This window comes from Palaemon carinicauda, chromosome 14, assembly GCF_036898095.1.
Source record: "Palaemon carinicauda isolate YSFRI2023 chromosome 14, ASM3689809v2, whole genome shotgun sequence".
Classification (NCBI taxonomy): domain Eukaryota; kingdom Metazoa; phylum Arthropoda; class Malacostraca; order Decapoda; family Palaemonidae; genus Palaemon; species Palaemon carinicauda.
Window position 1 is genome coordinate 34,938,992 of NC_090738.1, and position 19,888 is coordinate 34,958,879.

Genomic DNA, 19,888 nt, shown 5'->3' on the forward strand with positions numbered 1-19,888 from the left:
CCTAAGAAAAATTAAGTAAAACATTAGTAATAACCAAATCAACATACTGTACTGAATAATCAATATAATTGATGCAAAAACTAACCTATACACAGATGTGTAAATGCGTTTGTTTCTTCATTATAATCAGAGATAAACGTAAACAGAACATTGGTTGCCATTTTTTATCGTGCTTTTTAGGTGTTTAGGAAACGCATGATATAAAATCGCCTTTAATATTTGTGCCTGTTTTAGTTTAGGGTGCTGTAGTACATGCATTAAGTGTTCTGTACATTAAAGGGTGGTTTGTTAACAGTACTACGTACAAGGGAAGGTTTTAAAAGTCCGAATATACATGTTAAATAAATAGGTAAATATGATGTCACTACTTCGCGGAATTTCACCTATCGCGGCCGCGTCTGGAACCTATCTACCGCGATAAACGAGGGTTCACTGTATATCCAGATCCTTCTCTGTCCAACCGACCCAGAGCTCTTGACGTCAAAGACATTGCAACTTCTCTGGCGTTCAAGAAGAATTTTTCTGTGGCACAGGTATTGCAAGCTGGCGTGAGGAAGCGTCAGACGACCTTCACAGCCCACTACCTGAAAGACGTAACCCACCGGAGCATAGAAACCTTCTCCATTGATCCTGTGGTGGCCGCACAACAAGTGATCTAATGCCTCAGGCTCCTTGATGGACAAGTAGCAGAGGGTTGAGGGCTGAGGTTACCCGGGTTAGTCTGGGGTGAATGAAAAGAATGTCTGGCTCCCTTCTTTCTTTCTCCTTCCTTCCCCCCCCCCCCCCCCCTCTGGGGAAACAGCTCCGCAAGACCGAAGCATGCCTGACCTCACTCCTGTGCAGGTAAGATTCATTTCCCTTGTGCATCCTGAGTATGAATAAATACTTTGTTACGTCACCAATACCTCGTGAGGGAGGGTAATGGATATGTTTTAGAACTCATGCTTATCCTCGAGTTCCTACATAAAGACAAGCCACGAGTCTCTCTCACACAAGCTTCTGCAGGCTGCTATCATTGAGTTACCTTGTAACTACTTTGATTTTAGCGAGGATAGGGTTCCTACTAATTAGATCAAAGATCAATTAGAGGGAACCCCGGATCATGACCAAGGCCTGTTGGTAGAACTTCCTCCCTAAGAGTAAGTCACCCTATAAATAGCGAAGGTTTGTATCTGTGTCGGAACAAATAACAAATTTGGAAATGATTTGTATTTTTCCTAACACACAAAACTGGAGCTATTTATACAAATTGGCCCGCCACCCTGTCCCCCTAGAAGTCCTGCCAGAAAGCAAAAGTGGTTACTCAACCAACAGGTGTGAGTGAGCGGGGTAGCCAGTCTACCCCAACCCCCTCCCGCTAACTTGTGGATGGGGTAATTATCCCTCACTAAAATTGTCTTGGCTGGTTTTCAGCGTTGCCGAAAGTAATACACTATAAATAGCTCCAGGTTTGTATGTTAGGAAAAATACAAATTATTTCCAAATTTGTTATGTTTATGTCAGCCTGTTCAACATAGAAATATTTGCTGCAAATTTTAACTTTTGAAGTTCAACGAATTCAATTACTTGATTAGGAAGATCATTCTACAACTTGGTCACAGCTGGAATAAAACTTGTAAAATACTGTGCATTATGAGCCTCATGATGGAGAAGTCCTGACTATTAGAATTAACTGCATACCTAGTGTTACAAACTGGATGGTACTATCAGGGAAGATCTGAATGTAAAGGATAATCAGAATTATGAAAAATCTTATGGAACATGTCTAACAAACTAATTGAACAATGGTACCAGAGATAAATTTCCAGATCAGGAATAAGAAGTTTAATGGACTGTAAGTTCCTGTCCAACAAATTAGGATGAGGATTGGAATCCAATGGGATATTCCCATAGCTACCATTGTTTTTCCTTTGTCTGTAAAATTGGATACTACAGGCTGGTTTATTTGAAGGCCATCAATGTAGGGTAATGAGTTTTTATGAAAAATAATTAGATATTAGAAAATTAGATTTGTTATTGCCTCAAGTATAAGATTTATTATCCATATTGTAGTTGTAAATTTATAAAACTTACTATTAGAGTTATTTGATGAAAAGATTCCAATAATGGCTCTTTTTATTTCAGTTAAGTCATATTTGCCCGCTGAGCTTCAAGTAACAGCTCCTAAAGGCTCTACCAAAGTCCTAACAGGTGTAACCAAGAAGTCTTCCAACACAGTGGTCGTAGTGAAGCCTTCTGCAACTGGTGGGAAACCAAGGAATGATAGCAGACTTTCGGTAAGAATTTGTACCTTATGTTTTAGATATAAAACACTTAGGTTGAAATTAGAAGTTAAGGGGGTTAATCAACTAGTACTATTACTATTATAGGACTGCAAAGGATATTAATTGTTTGCACGATATAATACAGTTCTATATGTTGTATGCTCATAAGTTGGAAAATTAAGGTGCCTTATGAAAATAGTAGGAATATTAACTCCTCATAGCAAAATTATGTAAAATAAAAGATGCATTGATTAGGAAAAAATAGTAAAGGATGAAGATGAGACAAAAGACAGTGTTGTCTTTCATACAGAGCTCCACCAGGCCTTTGAGTTAGAATTTTTGAATCTTATGAGACACAACAAATTATAAGGAGTTAAAGGAATATGGATTAAGGTGATCATTCAGATTCATTTTAGAAGTATGTGGAACTGGAGTTAGGATCAGGTAATGTTGACGCCTTCATTACTGCTATCCTCTTCGCCACCTATGCTATATCAATGGTCATAATGATTTTGTCAACATCTTACTTGAATGTAGAACAGCAACAGGACATAATAAGCAAGGACTATGATGGACTGCCATGAGCAATTTTTACCTGAGTGTATGCAATGACGTCCCCGTCATAAGTCCTGGTTTTATGGTTCACATGAACACCTTTGTAAGTGAGTAGGAACGAGATTATATTTACGTCATATTCAAGTTATCTCGGTGAAACTAACTAGCATCTATTATATTACATGCTTAGAGGTACAGGTTTGATGAACTTGTTGATTGAAAATTAGCCAAGATGTACCATTGCTTAAGGTCTAGGGATGTATAGTAACTTCTTAATTTTCTTGACAGTTGTGTTTTGAATAATGTCATGCTATTTGATTTCTTGTAAATTTTACTATTTTGATAAGATCCAATGATAAAGGAGGTATATACTGTAGTTTGTTCCATGACTAGGTAGTTATTTTTATGAAACTCCTGATGTTCATACTGGCTTCTCTCTCAAACCCTTGTTTTATATCTACGTATACCCTAAAACTAAAAAAATTCAAATTTTTTTATCCTTTTAATAGACTTAATGTAGGTTTCTTAGTATAGTACTGAGATATGGTGGTTAATGGTAATAACCTTAACTTGGATGCACTGCAGCTATTTTGTAATTTTTTTTTTTTTTTTTTTAAGTGTCTATGTGTGCCCTCCTCAGATTGGGCAGTTTTTGTGATTTAGATTATTTCAACTACCTGTGCTTTGGTCTATGTACAGAACCCCCAATCTTCATGAGAATACAGTAATAAGTCTCATCTCAAAAAATTCAGATTTCTGGTAAAAGGGGTTTTTTAAATATTTAACTTAGCCGGTGAATATATAGCTGCAACTCTGTTGCTCGACAGACAAAAACTGTACAAAAAAACTCGCCAGCGATCGCTATACAGGTTGCGGGTGTGCCCATCAGCGCCATCTGTCGGCCAGATACCAAGCTCTATGTAAACAAAGACTCAATTTTCTCTCTGTCGACGTGTCGACAAGACGTACTTTACTCGCTGTTGCTAACTGGAGTTTTTCACATCATCTTTGGTGAAGCACTATATTCTGGTTTTGAGCTTTCGCTGTGCAGGGTTTTTCTTCAAATAAATCCTTGAACTCTTTTTTGTATCGGATTCATTGTTGATGACTTAGATCGTTTTTTGGAATTTTCCCTTGACCAATTCAAAATGGCTGACCTTTCAGAAGTTCCCAAGTTTAGAAAATGCAATGCTAGGGACTGTTCTAGGCGTCTTCCGAAGGCTTCTATCGACCCTCACACTGTTTGTTCCAATTGTCGGGGTAAAACCTGTCAATTGGAAGATCGGTGTGAGGAGTGCGTGGGCCTTTCGGAATTCGATTTTATCGAATTTGAAAAGTACACACGCAGGCTAGAGAGAGATAGAATTAGGAGAAGTTCTTCTAGGTCTATTGATGTTTCCTCTCCTCATGCCCCACAACCTATTCCTTCCCCTGTAGTGGTTGTTCCTAACCCCCCTCCTAGCACTCAGGAACCATCGATGGCTGACATGATGCAAGCCATCCATGCCCTGGGGGAGAGAGTTGAGTCCCTTGCAAGTGACCGCAATCAACTCATGGCGGATGTTAAGGAGCATAAGTGCCAAAGTGCCGCGGGAAGTGATAAAGTGCCAAGTGAAAGTGTTGTGAACAGTGTTGTGCTTGAGGGTTCGTCTGTTCGTGCCTGTCGTCCTCCTAGTCCGGGACCTCTTGCAAGCTCCCAAGTCCAGGGGAGAAGCAATGTCGCACGACGCATGGGTTCGAGAGGCTTTAATCAGCGAACAGACGTTCCCTCCATGGTATCAGGCATATCTCCCCAAGATCGCCCCTACCTACGTAAGACGAGAGAGCCCATTTATACCTCGTCGTCTGAAGGTGTTTCTCGTAAGAAACTTTGGACCAAGGTCTCACGACCTTTAAAACGTAAATCGGTCCCTTCAGGACAAGTCCAACGTCCCGGTTGTAGCCACTGGGTCAGTTCGGACTCGTTGCCGTCATCTGATGACTGCTCACCGCCTAAGAGAGGCAAAACGGTACCGCTTCAGTCACTAACACCGTCTGTCGCCGCACCTGCTCCCGTAGACCCTAAATGGGCTTTGCTGCAAGACATGCAGTCCAAGCTTACGTCTTTGATGCAGGACTTTCATGCGGAGAAGGTTGCTACCGTACCTTCTGGCCAACAACCTTCCAAGCGATCGGTTGTGCGTCCTGTTGACGCTGAGGTAACCTTCTCGCGTCTACCAGTTGAGGTGGTTCCTCCACCGATGCGATGCAGTGTGGGTTGCCAGCCGCACGTTGACGTTAAGCGACGCACGGAGGTGGTTGTTGACGTTCAGGACGTTCAACAACCATCAGAGGTGACTTGTTTTGACGCGGTGCGTCAACCTCCGCAACCCGGTGTGGTTTCCACTGCTCAACCCAGTCGGTCTAGACAGTCTCGGGTGGACGCTGTGCGTCCTCGCGCTCCCATGGTTGTTGACAGTTCACAGGCTGTGCAGCAGTTCCATGACGTTGCGTCCGGCTCCGTTACGCGTGCACCAGTGCGACCGGACTCAGCGAACCAGACGTTGCCCACTCCGTTGCCGTTTCCTCATCAGTTTTCGGATGAGGAACTTTCTGATGAGGATGTTGCTGAACAACAAGACGATCAACAGTCAGAACTGGATGAGCCTAAGTCAACTCAACCATCTTTGGACTTTAGAAAAGTCTTGGCTGTATTCAAAGAGTTGTTTCCTGACCAGTTTATTTCTGTGGCTCCTCGTTCTCCGCCGTCAGAGTTTGTATTAGGCATGCCTTCTACCGCACCTGCCTTTACTAGACTCGTCCTCGCACGCTCGTCTAAGAGAGCTTTGCGGCTGATAGGAGACTGGTTAGAGTCCAAGAAGAGTTTAGGGAAGACAGCATTTGCCTTTCCCCCATCTAAACTCTCTTCTAGATCGAGCGTCTGGTATGCCACGGGAGAAGTTCTCGGCTTGGGAGTTCCTGCCTCTGCCCAGGGCGACTTCTCAAGTCTTGTAGACTCTCTCCGCCGCCTTGCCATGAGACGCTCGAAGATTTGTTGGTCATCATCGGACCTGGACCACCTTATGAAAGGGATCTTTAGGGCTTTTGAAGTCTTTAACTTTTTAGACTGGTGCATAGGAGCCCTGAGCAGGAAATTCTCTTCGACAGATAAAGAGATTTCTGTGCTCATTATGTCCTGCATGGACAAGGCCGTCCGTGATGGGTCCAATGAGCTTGCTGCCTCATTCACGTCCGGAGTCCTGAAAAAGCGAGAGTCTCTCTGCTCGTTCCTGTCTGCTGGAGTTACACCATGCCAGAGATCTGAGCTTCTCTTTGCTCCCCTTTCCAAGTGCCTGTTTCCAGAAGTCTTGATAAAGGAAATTGCTGCTTCGTTAGTGCAGAAGGACACTCACGATCTAGTTGCGTCCTCAGCTCGCAAAGCTCCCCCTTTGCCTTCATCTTCCGCTAGAACGAGGATAGACACTCCAGCGTCTCGCTTTATTCCGCCCTTTCGTGGCAGAGCCTCCAGCAGAGGAGGTGCTCGTGCCGAAGGGAAGCGAGGGAAGAGGAAAGGATCCAAGTCCTCTAAGGGCAGAGTCTGACTGCCCGCAACTTCAGACAGCAGTGGGAGCCAGACTCAAGAACTTCTGGCAAGCCTGGGAGAGGAGAGCCGCAGATTCACAATCTGTGAAGTTACTCAGAGAGGGGTACAAAATCCCTTTTGTACGCAAACCCCCTCTAGCAACGTCTCCCATCGATCTCTCTCCCAGGTACAGAGAGGAAGAAAAGAGACAAGCCTTGAAACTGGAAGTGTCTCTTTGGTAGAGAAGGGAGCGGTGGTCAAAGTCTCGGACCTTCAATCACCGGGATTCTACAACCGCCTCTTCCTAGTTTCAAGAAGACAGGAGGGTGGAGACTGGTGCTAGACGTCAGTGCTCTGAATGTCACAAAGACGAAGTTCTCCATGGAGACCACAAAGTCAGTCTTAGCAGCGGTCAGAAGGGAAGACTGGATGGTCTCGCTAGACCTAAGGGACGCCTACTTCCACGTCCCCATTCACTCAGACTCCCAACCTTTTCTGAGATTCGTTTTCGAAAATGTGGTCTACCAGTTTCGGGCCCTGTGCTTTGGCCTAAGCACAGCTCCTCTCGTGTTTACGAGGCTGATGAGGAATGTGGCCAAATTCCTCCACTTATCGGACATGCGAGCCTCCCTTTTTTTTTTGGACGACTGGCTTCTCAGAGCCTCTTCCAGTCGTCGCTGTCTGAAGGATCTCAAGTGGACTCTAGATCTGACCAAGGAATTGGGACTCCTAGTCAATTTGGAAAAGTCGTAACTGGTCCCATCCCAAACTATTGTGTATTTAGGGATGGAGATTCACAGTCTAGCTTTTCGGGCTTTTCCGTCGGCCCCCAGAATAAGTCAAGCCCTGTTATTCATCCAGAACATGCTGAAGAAGGAACGCTGCTCAGTCAGGCTGTGGATGAGTCTGGTAGGGACGCTGTCATCCCTGGAACAATTTGTGTCACTAGGAAGACTACACCTCCGTCTTCTTCAATACCATCTAGCTTTTCACTGGAAAAAGGACAAGACGCTAGAAGCGATCTCGATCCCGATTTCCGAAAAGATAAAGTCTTGTCTGACTTGGTGGAAGGACAATATCAACCTAAGAGATGGTCTTCCCCTGGCTGTTCAGACTCCCAACTACGTTCTCTTCTCGGACGCATCGGACGTGGGCTGGGGCGCGACACTAGAAGGTCGGGAATGCTCAGGACTGTGGAACTCGAGTCAGAGGAGCATGCATATCAACTGCAAGGAGCTGTTGGCAGTACATCTGGCCTTGAAAAGCTTCAAGTCTCTCCTTCGAGGCAAAGTGGTGGAAGTGAACTCAGACAACACCACGGCCTTGGCGTACATCTCCAAACAAGGGGGTAACCACTCACTGACGTTGTACGAGATCGCAAGGGACCTGCTCATCTGGTCAAAAGGTCAAGACATCTCCCTAGTAACGAGGTTCATCCAAGGCAACTTGAATGTCATAGCAGATTGTCTCAGTCGGAAAGGGCAAGTAATTCCAACAGAATGGACCCTCCACAAGGATGTGTGCAAGAGACTTTGGGCCACTTGGGGCCAACCAACCATAGATCTCTTTGCAACCTCGCTGACCAAGAGGCTTCCAATCTATTGCTCCCCAGTCCCGGACCCAGCAGCAATACATATAGATGCCTTCCTCCTAGATTGGTCACATCTGGATCTCTACGCATTCCCACCGTTCAAGATTGTCAACAAGGTACTGCAGAAGTTCGCCTCTCACGAAAGGACAAGGTTGACGTTAGTTGCTCCTCTCTGGCCCGCGAGAGAATGGTTCACCGAGGTACTTCGATGGCTAGTAGACGTTCCCAGAAGTCTTCCTCTAAGGGTGGACCTTCTACGTCAGCCTCACGTAAAGAAGGTACACCAAAGCCTCCTCGCTCTTCGTCTGACTGCCTTCAGACTATCGAAAGACTCTCGAGAGCTAGAGGCTTTTCGAAGGAGGCAGCCAGTGCGATTGCTAGAGCAAGGAGAGCGTCCACCATTAGAGTCTACCAGTCGAAGTGGGAAGTCTTCCGAGACTGGTGCAAGTCAGTTTCTGTATCCTCGACCAGTACCTCTGTAGCTCAAATAGCTGATTTTCTCTTATACCTGAGAAAAGGACGATCCCTTTCAGCTCCCACTATCAAGGGCTACAGAAGCATGTTGGCATCGGTCTTCCGGCATAGAGGCTTAGATCTTTCCAACAATAAAGATCTTCAAGACCTCCTTAAGTCTTTTGAGACCACCAAGGAGCATCGTTTGGCTACCCCTGGATGGAATTTAGACGTGGTGCTAAGATTCCTCATGTCAGACAGGTTTGAGCCGTTACAATCAGCCTCCCTGAAAGATCTCACTCTAAAGACTCTTTTCCTGGTATGCTTAGCCTCGGCTAAAAGAGTCAGTGAGATTCATGCCTTCAGCAAGAACATCGGATTTTCGTCAGACAAAGCCACCTGTTCGCTGCAACTTGGTTTTCTAGCCAAAAATGAGCTGCCTTCTCGGCCTTGGCCTAAATCTTTCGAAATTCCCAGCTTATCGGAGATCGTAGGCAATGAACTAGAAAGAGTCTTATGCCCTGTTAGAGCTCTTAAGTTCTATTTAAAGCGTACCAAACCTTTACGAGGCCAATCTGAAGCTTTATGGTGTTCAGTTAAGAAACCATCTTTGCCTATGTCAAAGAATGCTTTATCATACTTTATCAGATTGTTAATACGAGAAGCTCATTCACATCTGAGTGAGGAAGACCGGGCTTTGCTTAAGGTGAAGACGCACGAAGTTAGAGCTGTAGCAACTTCCGTGGCCTTTAAGCAAAATAGATCTCTGCGAAGTATAATCGACGCAACCTATTGGAGAAGCAAGTCAGTGTTCGCGTCTTTTTATCTAAAGGATGTCCAGTCTCTTTACGAGAACTGCTACACACTGGGACCATTCGTAGCAGCGAGTGCAGTAGTGGGTGAGGGCTCAACCACTACAATTCCCTAATTCCATATCCTTTTAATCTGTCTCTTGAAATGTTTTTAATGTTGTTTTTATGGGTTGTCCGGAAGGCTAAGAAGCCTTTCGCATCCTGGTTGATTTGGCGGGTGGTCAAAGTAATTTCTTGAGAGCGCCCAGATTAGGGGTTTGATGAGGTCCTGTTGTATGGGTTGCAGCCCTTGATACTTCAGCTCCTAGGGGTCTATCAGCATCCTAAGAGGATCGCGAGGCTCCGTAAGGAAGACGTACTTATAAGGCAGAGTAATCGTTCAAGTCGACTTCCTTACCAGGTACCTATTTATTTTGTTTTTGTTATTTTGATAACTTCTAAAATGAAATAAAAACTCTTAGCTCATAAAATGTAAACATATTTTACTGGTCTCTACCCACCATCCTGGGTGTGAATCAGCTATATATTCACCGGCTAAGTTAAATATTTAAAAATGATATTTTAATTATAAAATAAATTTTTGAATATACTTACCCGGTGAATATATAAATTAAATGACCCTCCCTTCCTCCCCAATAGAGACGCAGTGGGACGAGGAGAAAATTGAGTCTTTGTTTACATAGAGCTTGGTATCTGGCCGACAGATGGCGCTGATGGGCACACCCGCAACCTGTATAGCGATCGCTGGCGAGTTTTTTTGTACAGTTTTTTGTCTGTCGAGCAACAGAGTTGCAGCTATATATTCACCGGGTAAGTATATTCAAAAATTTATTTTATAATTAAAATATCATATTCCGTACTTTGATGACTGGCTCTTTTTAAATGCTTATATTTGTCAAAATAATTTTTTGCTTTTAAATTCATATTTCTCTCTCTCTCTCTCTCTCTCTCTCTCTCTCTCTCTCTCTCTCTCTCTCTCTCTCTCTCTCTCTCTCTCTCTCTCTCTCTTTTTTTTGATGAGTTCATGAAATACTTTTAAGATAATTAAATTGACTACATTCACTCATTGAAGATCACTAAGATATAGACATTTTAATTTACTTGAGTTATGTACTTACTATAGCTTGTCACCGACGAATGTCTTAATTTTCTGTATTGTGTAATTTTAGCTGGTAAGACTAATTCATCCCACACTCTAGAATGTGTCTAGGGCAGACACAACTCATCTCTATTATAATGCCCTTGTTTAAGCCTAAACATATGGTGCCTACAACAGGGAAGATACTTTTGACAGGATCTTTTTTTCTTTGTCTTTAATGAGCATTCATCATCTTCTTTGTCTGCATTCATCTAACAAAAAATAATCATAGGAATAACATCAGATGCAGATCCTCCATGAGGCTTGACTTTCATGCACGTGCATTAGACATTCCTTGCACTAGCAACGAGACCTTTTAAGCAATGACAGCTTATTCTTTGGCAAGGTCATTAGCCCGTAAACTTTCCGAAGTAGAGCTGCTACTTTTGCTAGCCTTTCAAGTTCCATTTTGGGTACATGCATGTCTAGCATTACTTATTGCTTAAACAGGGCTACTAATAAGAATGACTCCTTATTAACATCTGTAATACTTGCACAACTACTGTAGAACATGATGGGTTAAACCAATGTCGTAACGTCGCTGACTGGGGTTCGAGTCCCGCTCAAACTCGTTAGTTTCTTTGGTCGCTGCAACTTGGCCTCCTTGTGAGCTAAGGATGGGGGTTTTGGGGAAGCCTATAGGTATATCTGCTGAGTCATCAAAAGCCATTTCTGGCCCTCCCTGGTCCTTGCTTGAGTGGAGAGGGGGCTTGGGCAGTCTGTATGGCATTGTCCTGCTTGATAGGTCAATGTCACTATCCCTTTCCTCTGCCATTCATGATCAGCCTTTAAACATTTAAAAACCTGCTAACATGGCCATGGCACAGGATTGTTGTGAAACATGATTGTGTGGTAAGGCTAGGGGTCCTATCTCAGTCCTAGAGCATGAACTGCTGAGAACCAGGTCTTCCTTAGTTCCTCTTTAATGCCAGTGATTATGATCATTGCTTTATTTTAACATTTTATTTCCTACAGGGAAGAAACCCTCCTGGATGTGATTTTTTTTATTCCTTTATCATGGTAGTATAAAGAACTAGCTATGTGGAAGGATCTTGTTTGGTAGTAAGCTTTTGACTTTGAGACTTATTCACAGAATGCTTTCCATTTTGGGCATTGTTGAGAAGCCTCACTTTTATGTTGTGGGATTCTCTGCTTAAATTCTCAGAGCATAAGAGTTGTAGCCTTTTGCCTTATATATATATACCTGGGAATAATGTATTTATTACAATTCATAATGTGTCAACTCAGTTCATTAATGATGAGTTGTCTACTATACCGACTTACTGGTTCCTAGACCTTATTGTCTCATTGACGGGTCAATTCAAGAAAGTGTTTTTCCTTTGTCATCTGCTCTTGTAAAGCTAAATTTAGAATCATTAAGCTTTTAGTTGGTGCTTTCAAAATCCATATTATTTCTATAAATCTCCCCTTATGTTCTTTCTCAAGCTCGATTGTATCATTTTCCCCTAAAAAGGAAAAATTTCCTGTTTTTTCCCTTCCAATAAACTTAGACCTTTAGTAAAGTAATTAGACAATATATGTCTCAAGGCGTGGTCCAGTATTGTGATTTAGAAAATCATTGTTCGGAGTGTAAAGGCCTCACTGTTCCTCATATGGAAAAGTATGTTTATATTGTTGCTGGCCAAAATAGATATTCAAATTATGAAGGGAAACTTTGCTCTTAGTTCTAAGATTCTTTTATGAAATTAGGAAGTCCAGTGAGTTTTTTTTTAAATGCCCTTGGTAACCATACAATTAAGTTTCTAATTTTAAATGACTAGAAGAGAAGTAGAACAAGCAGTAAAGAAGATGAATAATAGTAAAGCTGCAGGACCGGATAATTTACCAGTAGAGGTATGGAAGAGTCTTGGAGAGGAAGGCATAGATATCTTGTGGGATCTGACGCAGAAGATCTTCAATCAGGAAAAGATGCCAGAGGAATGGAGAAGAAGCCTAATCATTCCCATCTATAAGGGGAAGGGAGATATCCAGGAATGTGGCAACTACAGAGGCATAAAGCTGATAAGCCATACTATGAAAATATGGGAGAAGATCATTGAGAAGAGACTGAGAGATGAAACATCAATTTGTGAGGAACAATTTAGATTCATGCCTGGAAGAGGGACTGTAGAAGCAATATTTGCTTTGAGGCAGACTAGATAGAAAAATATCGGGAGAAACAAAAACGATTACATATGGTCTTTATAGACATGGAGAAGGCATACGATCGAGTAACACGTCAGGAGCTGTGGAGATGTATGAGAGAAAAGGGAGTCCCTGAGAAATACGTAAGAATCACCCAAGATATGTACGAAAGGTCAGAAGCAAATGTTAGGAGCAGTATAGCCCTAACAGAAAGTTTCCCAGTAAATGTGGGACTACTTCAGGGGTCTGCATTGAGCCCTTACCTATTTGATCTGGTCATGGATGTAGTAACACAAGGTATTAGAGATCAGTTTCCTTGGTATATGCTTTTTGCTGATGATGTTATACTGTGTAGCACTAGGTGAGAGGTAGTAGAAGAGAAACTGGAGGAGTGAAGAAGAGAAATGGAAAATAGAGGATTGAAGATCAGCAGAAAAAAGATAGTATTTGAGATTGGAAAATGGCGAGAATGGGCAGGTTAGTTTACAAGGAGAGATTGAAAAGAATTGAAAATTTCAAGTATTTAGGATCAACAGTTGCGGAGGATGTGATCTAGGGGCAGAAATAAACCACAGAATACAAGCAGGATGGAAGAATTGGAAAAAAAGTATGTGGAGTACTATGTGACAGGAAAATAGGGGTTAAGTTGAAAGGTAAAGTACACAGGACAGTTGTGAGACCGGAAATGATGTATGGAGCGGAGACGTGGGCAATAAAGAAGATAGAAGAGAAGATGATGGATGTGGCAGAGGTGAGAATATTGAGATGGATGTGTGGGGTGACAAGAAGAGATAAGATACGGAATGAGGTAATTAGGGGTACCACAGGAGTTGGAAAACTATCAGATAAGATCCAAGAAAGTAGACTGAGGTGGTATGGTCATGTCATGAGAAGAGATGAACAGTATATTGGGAGGAGAGTGATGGAAATGGAGGTACAGGGAACGAGAAGGAGAGGGAGACCAAAGCGAAAGTGGATGGATTGTATCAAGTATGAACTTCGATCAAAGGGATTAACCGGTGATGAAGTGTGGGACAGAGGTAGATAGAGAAACCTGACCAGAAATATCGACCCCACATAGAAGTGGGAAAAAATGTAGACAGAAGAAGAAGAAGAAGAAACAAAAATGTTATGTGATGCCATACCAGCTAACATATTAGGAAGTTGAATAGATATAATTTCCCTATTATAGTTCAGTTTAGTTCAATCCTTTGCTTATCTATTATAAAAGTGATTTTTTTCATAATGAACTGAAGGGGAGTCTGACATGAAGCAATATCTTGTCAAATAACTGTTAGTTTAAAATGAACTTGTATCATACTATACAGTAATACCCCGTCCCACATCATTATTTTCGATGTGGGTCAGACTTTCCCCTTATAAAGTGACTCATCGATTCCCTATTCACATACTGAACATGAAAAGTCAGAATGGATGTATGTCTGCCTGATGTAGACAGGTATTACTAATCATGTGCTTTACTAAGTTGTCAATAATGATTATGGATTTTTATAAATGTACATGTGGGTACACACATTTGTAGAACGTGTTAGAGACACCAAGAATTAACACCAATTAAAAGGATACATACATACACCAAGACACTTCCCCCAATTTTGGGGAGTAGCCGACATGAAACAAATGAAACAAAAAAGGGGACCTCTCCTCTCTACATTCCTCCCAGCCTAACAAGGGACTCAACCGAGTTCGGCTGGTACTGCTAGGGTGCCACAGCCCACCCTCCCCAGTTATCCACCACAGATGAAGCTTCATAACGCTGAATCCCCTACTGCTGCTACCTCCGCGGTCATAGTAGAATTAAATTTTACCTAAAAAATTAGGCCATATTCTAATTTTCCATCTATGGTTAATGGCTGAAATTTAGATTCATATGAATGTAAATGAAGGCTGGTAATAATGGGAGTATTAGTTGCACATGTAGCTATTCATAGTTTTTATGTACATATTTTTTGAATTACTGGATAAGAAATTATTTCTTATGTAAACTTTAGTACATAAGCTTGATTTGAGAGCAGTAACTTTTTTTATCATGGTGAACTTTTAAACTTAGAAGTATATATCAAATTTTGTTTTGCTAAATTTGCAGGATTGCAAAATTAGTCAGAAAAAATATTTATGAGACAGACATCTTTTACGTGTGCAAGTGCTGCTGCTTCCCCCCCCCCCCCTTTTTTTTTTACCCTTTTTTTAAGGGAATGGGTAAACCAATGAACATACTCATTAAAAATAGAATTTTGTGCAAGGTTTAGTTCGTTTCAGAGAATTATTTTATTTAGATTTCTTTAAATCGCTATTCTTCGTAGGTCCAAATTGGACTTGCAAGCAAATAAATACCGTAGTAAAAACTAATAATAATTACTGATAACACAAAAGGCCATAAAACGTAAGTGATATAACCTAGATGACAGAGTACCAGATGGGCAAAAATAACTAGAAAATTTACCGAAGCGAACATAACCCAAAATGGCTGCCGATATCTCGGCAGGACAATCGCTTCCAAAACTAAAAACCACCATATTGGAAACAGAACAAATGCCCGGTACTGCAATAAGCTGCCAAAACAAACTATGGTACTTAACATTGGTAAGGGTGAAGTAGCAACGTCAGTCATGTTGAAATAACGAGAAACTCTTCGAAAAAACACTGTGCCCAAACAAACTCAACTTGCTCGCAAGTCCAAAAACAGAAGGATGTCCTAGAGGGCGTGCGTGGTAGGTGTCGGTGGGGTAGTTAAACTATGTTCTCTAGGGCCTGTCACAGCTCTCCCCATTGATGAAGGGATTATCTAAATGGAAGACAACCTGTGAATAGTGGTTTTTCGCACGCCATTGTTTAATACACGACACCTACAAGGTGTTCGCGCGAGGGTTGTAACCTCTGCATTCCATGCTTTTATCTTTCTCTAGTATATTTGGAAGATTTATATTAGGAAAGGTACAAAGAAGGACCTTTCTCACCGGCCGTCACAGGCCTCTTCCCAGAAATAGATTTTTCCTTCGTCAAAATCCCTTTTTAGTGGGAATCCAAGTCTATATGTAATTTAACATTTTAATCTGTCAGTTTGTTATGTTGTTTTATCATCTTTGAAGAAAACACTAGTCCATTGCTATTTTAAAAAGCTTCAGAATTATTTACACAAGTCCTTTTACCTAACTGATTAAGTGGTTATTCCACAAATTATATGAATCCATCTTAAATATGGAAATGTGACGAAACCATGCTCTCATAGGTATTATGGAAAATATAGATAGCGGGAAAGTTACCAGATGGAATGGAACTAACCTTATCTGTGATTATCTGCCATATCTGCAGTCCTTCCTCTTCAATCCTTTATGGAATTATTTATTTTATAAAATTTTTAAGACTAATTTGATTGTGGTGATGTTTATATAGGAGTGTGTACTGTTAATTAATTTTATCCTATTCATGAATGCAAAATAACAGACAGTAGTTTTTTAATGGCCATTAATTTTTCATTGAGTGGATCTTCCAAAGAAACTTTATTAGGTGCTTCAGCATTTCCTTTTGATCCAATTGGGACTATTTTATGAATATGATTTTCTAAAATAGAATTATGTAGTTATTAAGAAAGAACATTTCAATTCAACCTTATGAGTGTTTACTGTATATCAACTTGCTGGTCTACTTAATCTATTTATTATTGGTTATGATAGTTATTTAGCTGTTTATGAATTAAATGAAGCTTTGGCAGGGTATTTGGGTAACTGCTAATTGTTTTCTAATAATTGTGAAAGGAAATGTGTAAAACTATTATAAGGGGGACTTTCCTAATCACAACAATGGAGTTTTGCAACTTCTAATTTACCTTTTTAATTTTATTTGTCATTATAACTATGTGGATACATTATTCCTGCAGTTTATCCAAAGCTGTAATAGTTATAAGAGTGGAAATGGAGAATTTGATGATAATCTTCATATCCTATGTTCTGAAATTTCATTCTAAGTTCCTTATTCCTAATTTGGTGTTTGGTCCAAACTGAATACTATCAGTGATTTCCTGGGATGAGAAATCTTTGTTCTGCTCTAGTAATTTTTAGAGTATTTGGTCTAGGTACAAATTTGATACAATAATATCATTTTCAAGATAATATATGTAAATATATTGAACTACAAATAATGAACCAGAAGATCCCAGGTTTATTTCATCAAACTTTTTTTTTTTGGTTGAGAGTAAGTATTTTTTCACAAAGCAAAAGTATACCAAGACTACTTTGATCATCTTTTACTTTTCATGCTACTCAAGGAACCCACAACAGCCAACAGCAGCATAGATTTGCCTGTTATGAGTGAAGTTAAGGTAAAATACAAGAATTTGGTTTAATTTTACAGATTATGAGGCTAATGAACATTGAAATTCCTTATAAATAAAGAAAAATAATATACTTTCATGCAGTAAGCTGATGCATACACATAATATTATTGTGGGCTACACAAGTGATTAATATTATTGGGGTAAGATTGCATGCTATAGTCAAGGGTAATAGTCATTATCATGAGGAAATAAATTATGATAAAAAACTTTTAATTACACATACATTAGAAACGATATAATAAATTAATCAGAAACATAAAAGTATGAAAGTTACTTTAGGTCAAATTCTTAAATATATCAACTCTTAACAGATAGGAGGAAAGTGTCGATTCAATGATGGATTATTTGGGAATCACTTATTTTGAAGTCCAATACATATACAGTTAGTTCATGCTGAATGTATTTAGACTTTAGATGATACAAGAATAGGAAAATCTAATTAGATAGTGAAATAATATACAGTAATACTAAATTATCCAGTACCTTGTGAATCTTCCTTAAAATTCATTTTGCATATGCTCTCAAAGTGCGATCTTCACGACAAGAAATATCTAACGCAAATAATTTACCTTGGATGAAATGATAGTCCAAAATCCCCATGATACTACCAGAAAGCAACACTATTTTGAGTTTCTGGTGATGTTCTTGTCGCATGGAGCGCATAAACATATTTATTGATAGTTCCTCAAACTTGCGGCTTTTACATTCCAAATGTTACTATGGCCTTGGTGCATACTAAGTTCCTTGGAATGTTTTTGTGTTAGCGACAACTTTACACATCTATATACAGTATTGTCTTAATTCTCATTCTATGAGCCTTCCATGTAGGGGTAAGAATATTCAGTCCATGATATTTGTGAAGTGTGTGTGTTAGCCTTAACGGGTCTCAGATGACATTCTATCTACTGTTTGAGAGAAATTTTCTATTAGTAATTCCAATGCTGTGTCTGATCAAGAATTTTGGTATCACAGTCAACTTAGAGAAGTCCCAACTGAGTTCTCCACCAGGATGACCTACTTGGGGATGGTCCTGGACACCCGACTAGTGAGAGCCTTCCCCTCGTTGGAGAGATTGGAGAACCTGGAACGAGTTCTGCAACCCTTTCTGTTGGACCAACCCAGGAGGGCCAAGGATTGGCAGAGGCTGCTGGGCCACCTAGTGTCCTTAGAAAAGTTAGTGCCATAAGGGAGACTCAAACTACGAGCTGTACTGTGGAACCTGAAGGAAAACTGGACCCAAGGGAGAAATCCCTACAAGGTGGTTCTGGTCTCCCCTGAAGCAAAGGTAGTCTTGCAGTGGTGGCACGACAGGATGAACACCGAGAAGGGGATGCCCTTCGCACGCGACCCTCCGGAAGTCCTATTGTTTACGGATGCGTCGAAGGAAGGTTCGGGGGCTCACCTACTCGACAAATCGACGAAGGGAAAATGGTCGAGAGAATAAGCAAAGCACCACAACTGCATTGGAGGTGGCCGCTGACACACCCATGACGGCTACCCCCGTCCCGGCGGCTCCATCCGTGATGGAGCCAGCCATGCCATCGTCCCGGCTAGCCCCATCTAAGCATCGGAGGCGGCCGCTGACATTGCAGGGTACTTAAACCCCACGGATTTTCCCCGGGAGGGGGTAGACCCATGACGGCTACCTCCGTCCCAGTGGCTTAATCCGTGATGGAGATAGCCGCTCCATCGTCCCGGCCATCCCCATCCAAGCATTGGAGGTGGCCGTTGACACACCCATGACGGGTACCTCCGTCCCGGCGGCTCCATCCGTGATGGAGCCAGCCGTGCCATCGTCCCGGTCAGCCCCATCCAAGCATCGGAGGCGGCCGCTGACATGGCAGGGTACTTAAACCCCACGGATTTCCCCGTGCCATCGTCCCGACCAGCTCCATCCAAGCATCGGCAGCGGCTACTAAAGAATTGTGTGTAGTTTACCCTATTCCCATTTTCTATGGGTGACCTCAGGCGGAGTGATACGCGCCCTGAGGCGACCCGGGGTTGGAGAGCGTGCTAGCTCAGGTCGTGCTCCTCAGTAAGTTTCATTGAAAAAAGGGTTCTCCTCAATCCTGCAGGACCCTCGGGGAAGGATGGGCGGGCCATAACCCGAAAGTACTGTAGTTCTAGGTAAGTATGTTAGGAAAAATACAAATTACTTAAGAATTTGTGATTTGTTCCAACACAGAGTACTTACCTAGAACTACTTTCTTAGGAGACTTAAACTTTAGGAGGTGGGAGTGTCCTGCAGGGACTAGGGTCTGAAGGTTGGGAGCACGAGTGGGCAACAAAAAAAAAAAGGAACCTAGTTAGGGACTAGGTTCTGATGACCCCCTACTAGAAAACTGAATGAAAATAGGGGAAACTACCCAAAAAACTAAGTGGCTTACCTCTGTACCAATACTTCTGAGACGTGTTTCTTGCTGAAGACGTATATCCTGGCCGCCAGGGCCTCTTGAGTCATGCTCACGCCGGGGATTAAGGGCCAGGGGAAGGATGATAAGGGGAAAGGTAAGGGATGAACGTGTGTCTCTTGGCTTACCGCCTCCGGTTTCCCTGGGGCCTTGACCTTAAATCTTTTGCAGGGCCGATATGACTGGGCCAAGGGTGAACCCATCCAAGGATTTCCTAGAACAGTCCCCCCTATCTCCGTTTTCCTTTGTCAGGTCCCTCCGTGGCGGAGGGATACGTGCCCTGAGGCGACCCGGGGTCAGCGCGTGGGTGCGCTACTGGGTCGTTGTCGTCAGTAAGCATCTGGTCGCGACGTAGATAACATCTCGCCGCTCTCTCTCACATCCCGTCCGACCCACCATTGTGTTCCACGTGTTTCCTTTGTGTTTTCCCGTTCCTATCCCTTACTTGTGTTGCTCGTGGTTATCCTCACGGAATCCCAACGCCGTTGTCCCGGTGCCATGGCCAGTAAGTCATGCGTAGCATGGCTCTCTAAGGTTAACATCGATCCGCACATGTTGTGCACCACGTGTCGAGGCAGAGTGTGTTCGCCTGCTTCCACGTGT

General features: G+C 42.1%; 1 protein-coding gene across 5 annotated transcripts in view; it reads left to right on the forward strand.

Annotated features, from left to right (window-relative positions):
- pds5 (cohesin associated factor B pds5) overlaps nt 1-19,888 on the forward strand; it is a 180,145-nt gene that overhangs the window by 138,758 nt on the left and 21,499 nt on the right. For 4 of the 5 annotated variants that reach the window (XM_068386964.1, XM_068386967.1, XM_068386966.1 and 1 more), the window contains exons 21-22: nt 2,125-2,276; nt 16,806-16,859. In XM_068386964.1, coding sequence (XP_068243065.1) covers nt 2,125-2,276; nt 16,806-16,859 — 206 coding nt within the window. The remainder of the gene's footprint in view (nt 1-2,124; nt 2,277-16,805; nt 16,860-19,888) is intronic. The other variant, XM_068386968.1, reaches the window with a different exon arrangement.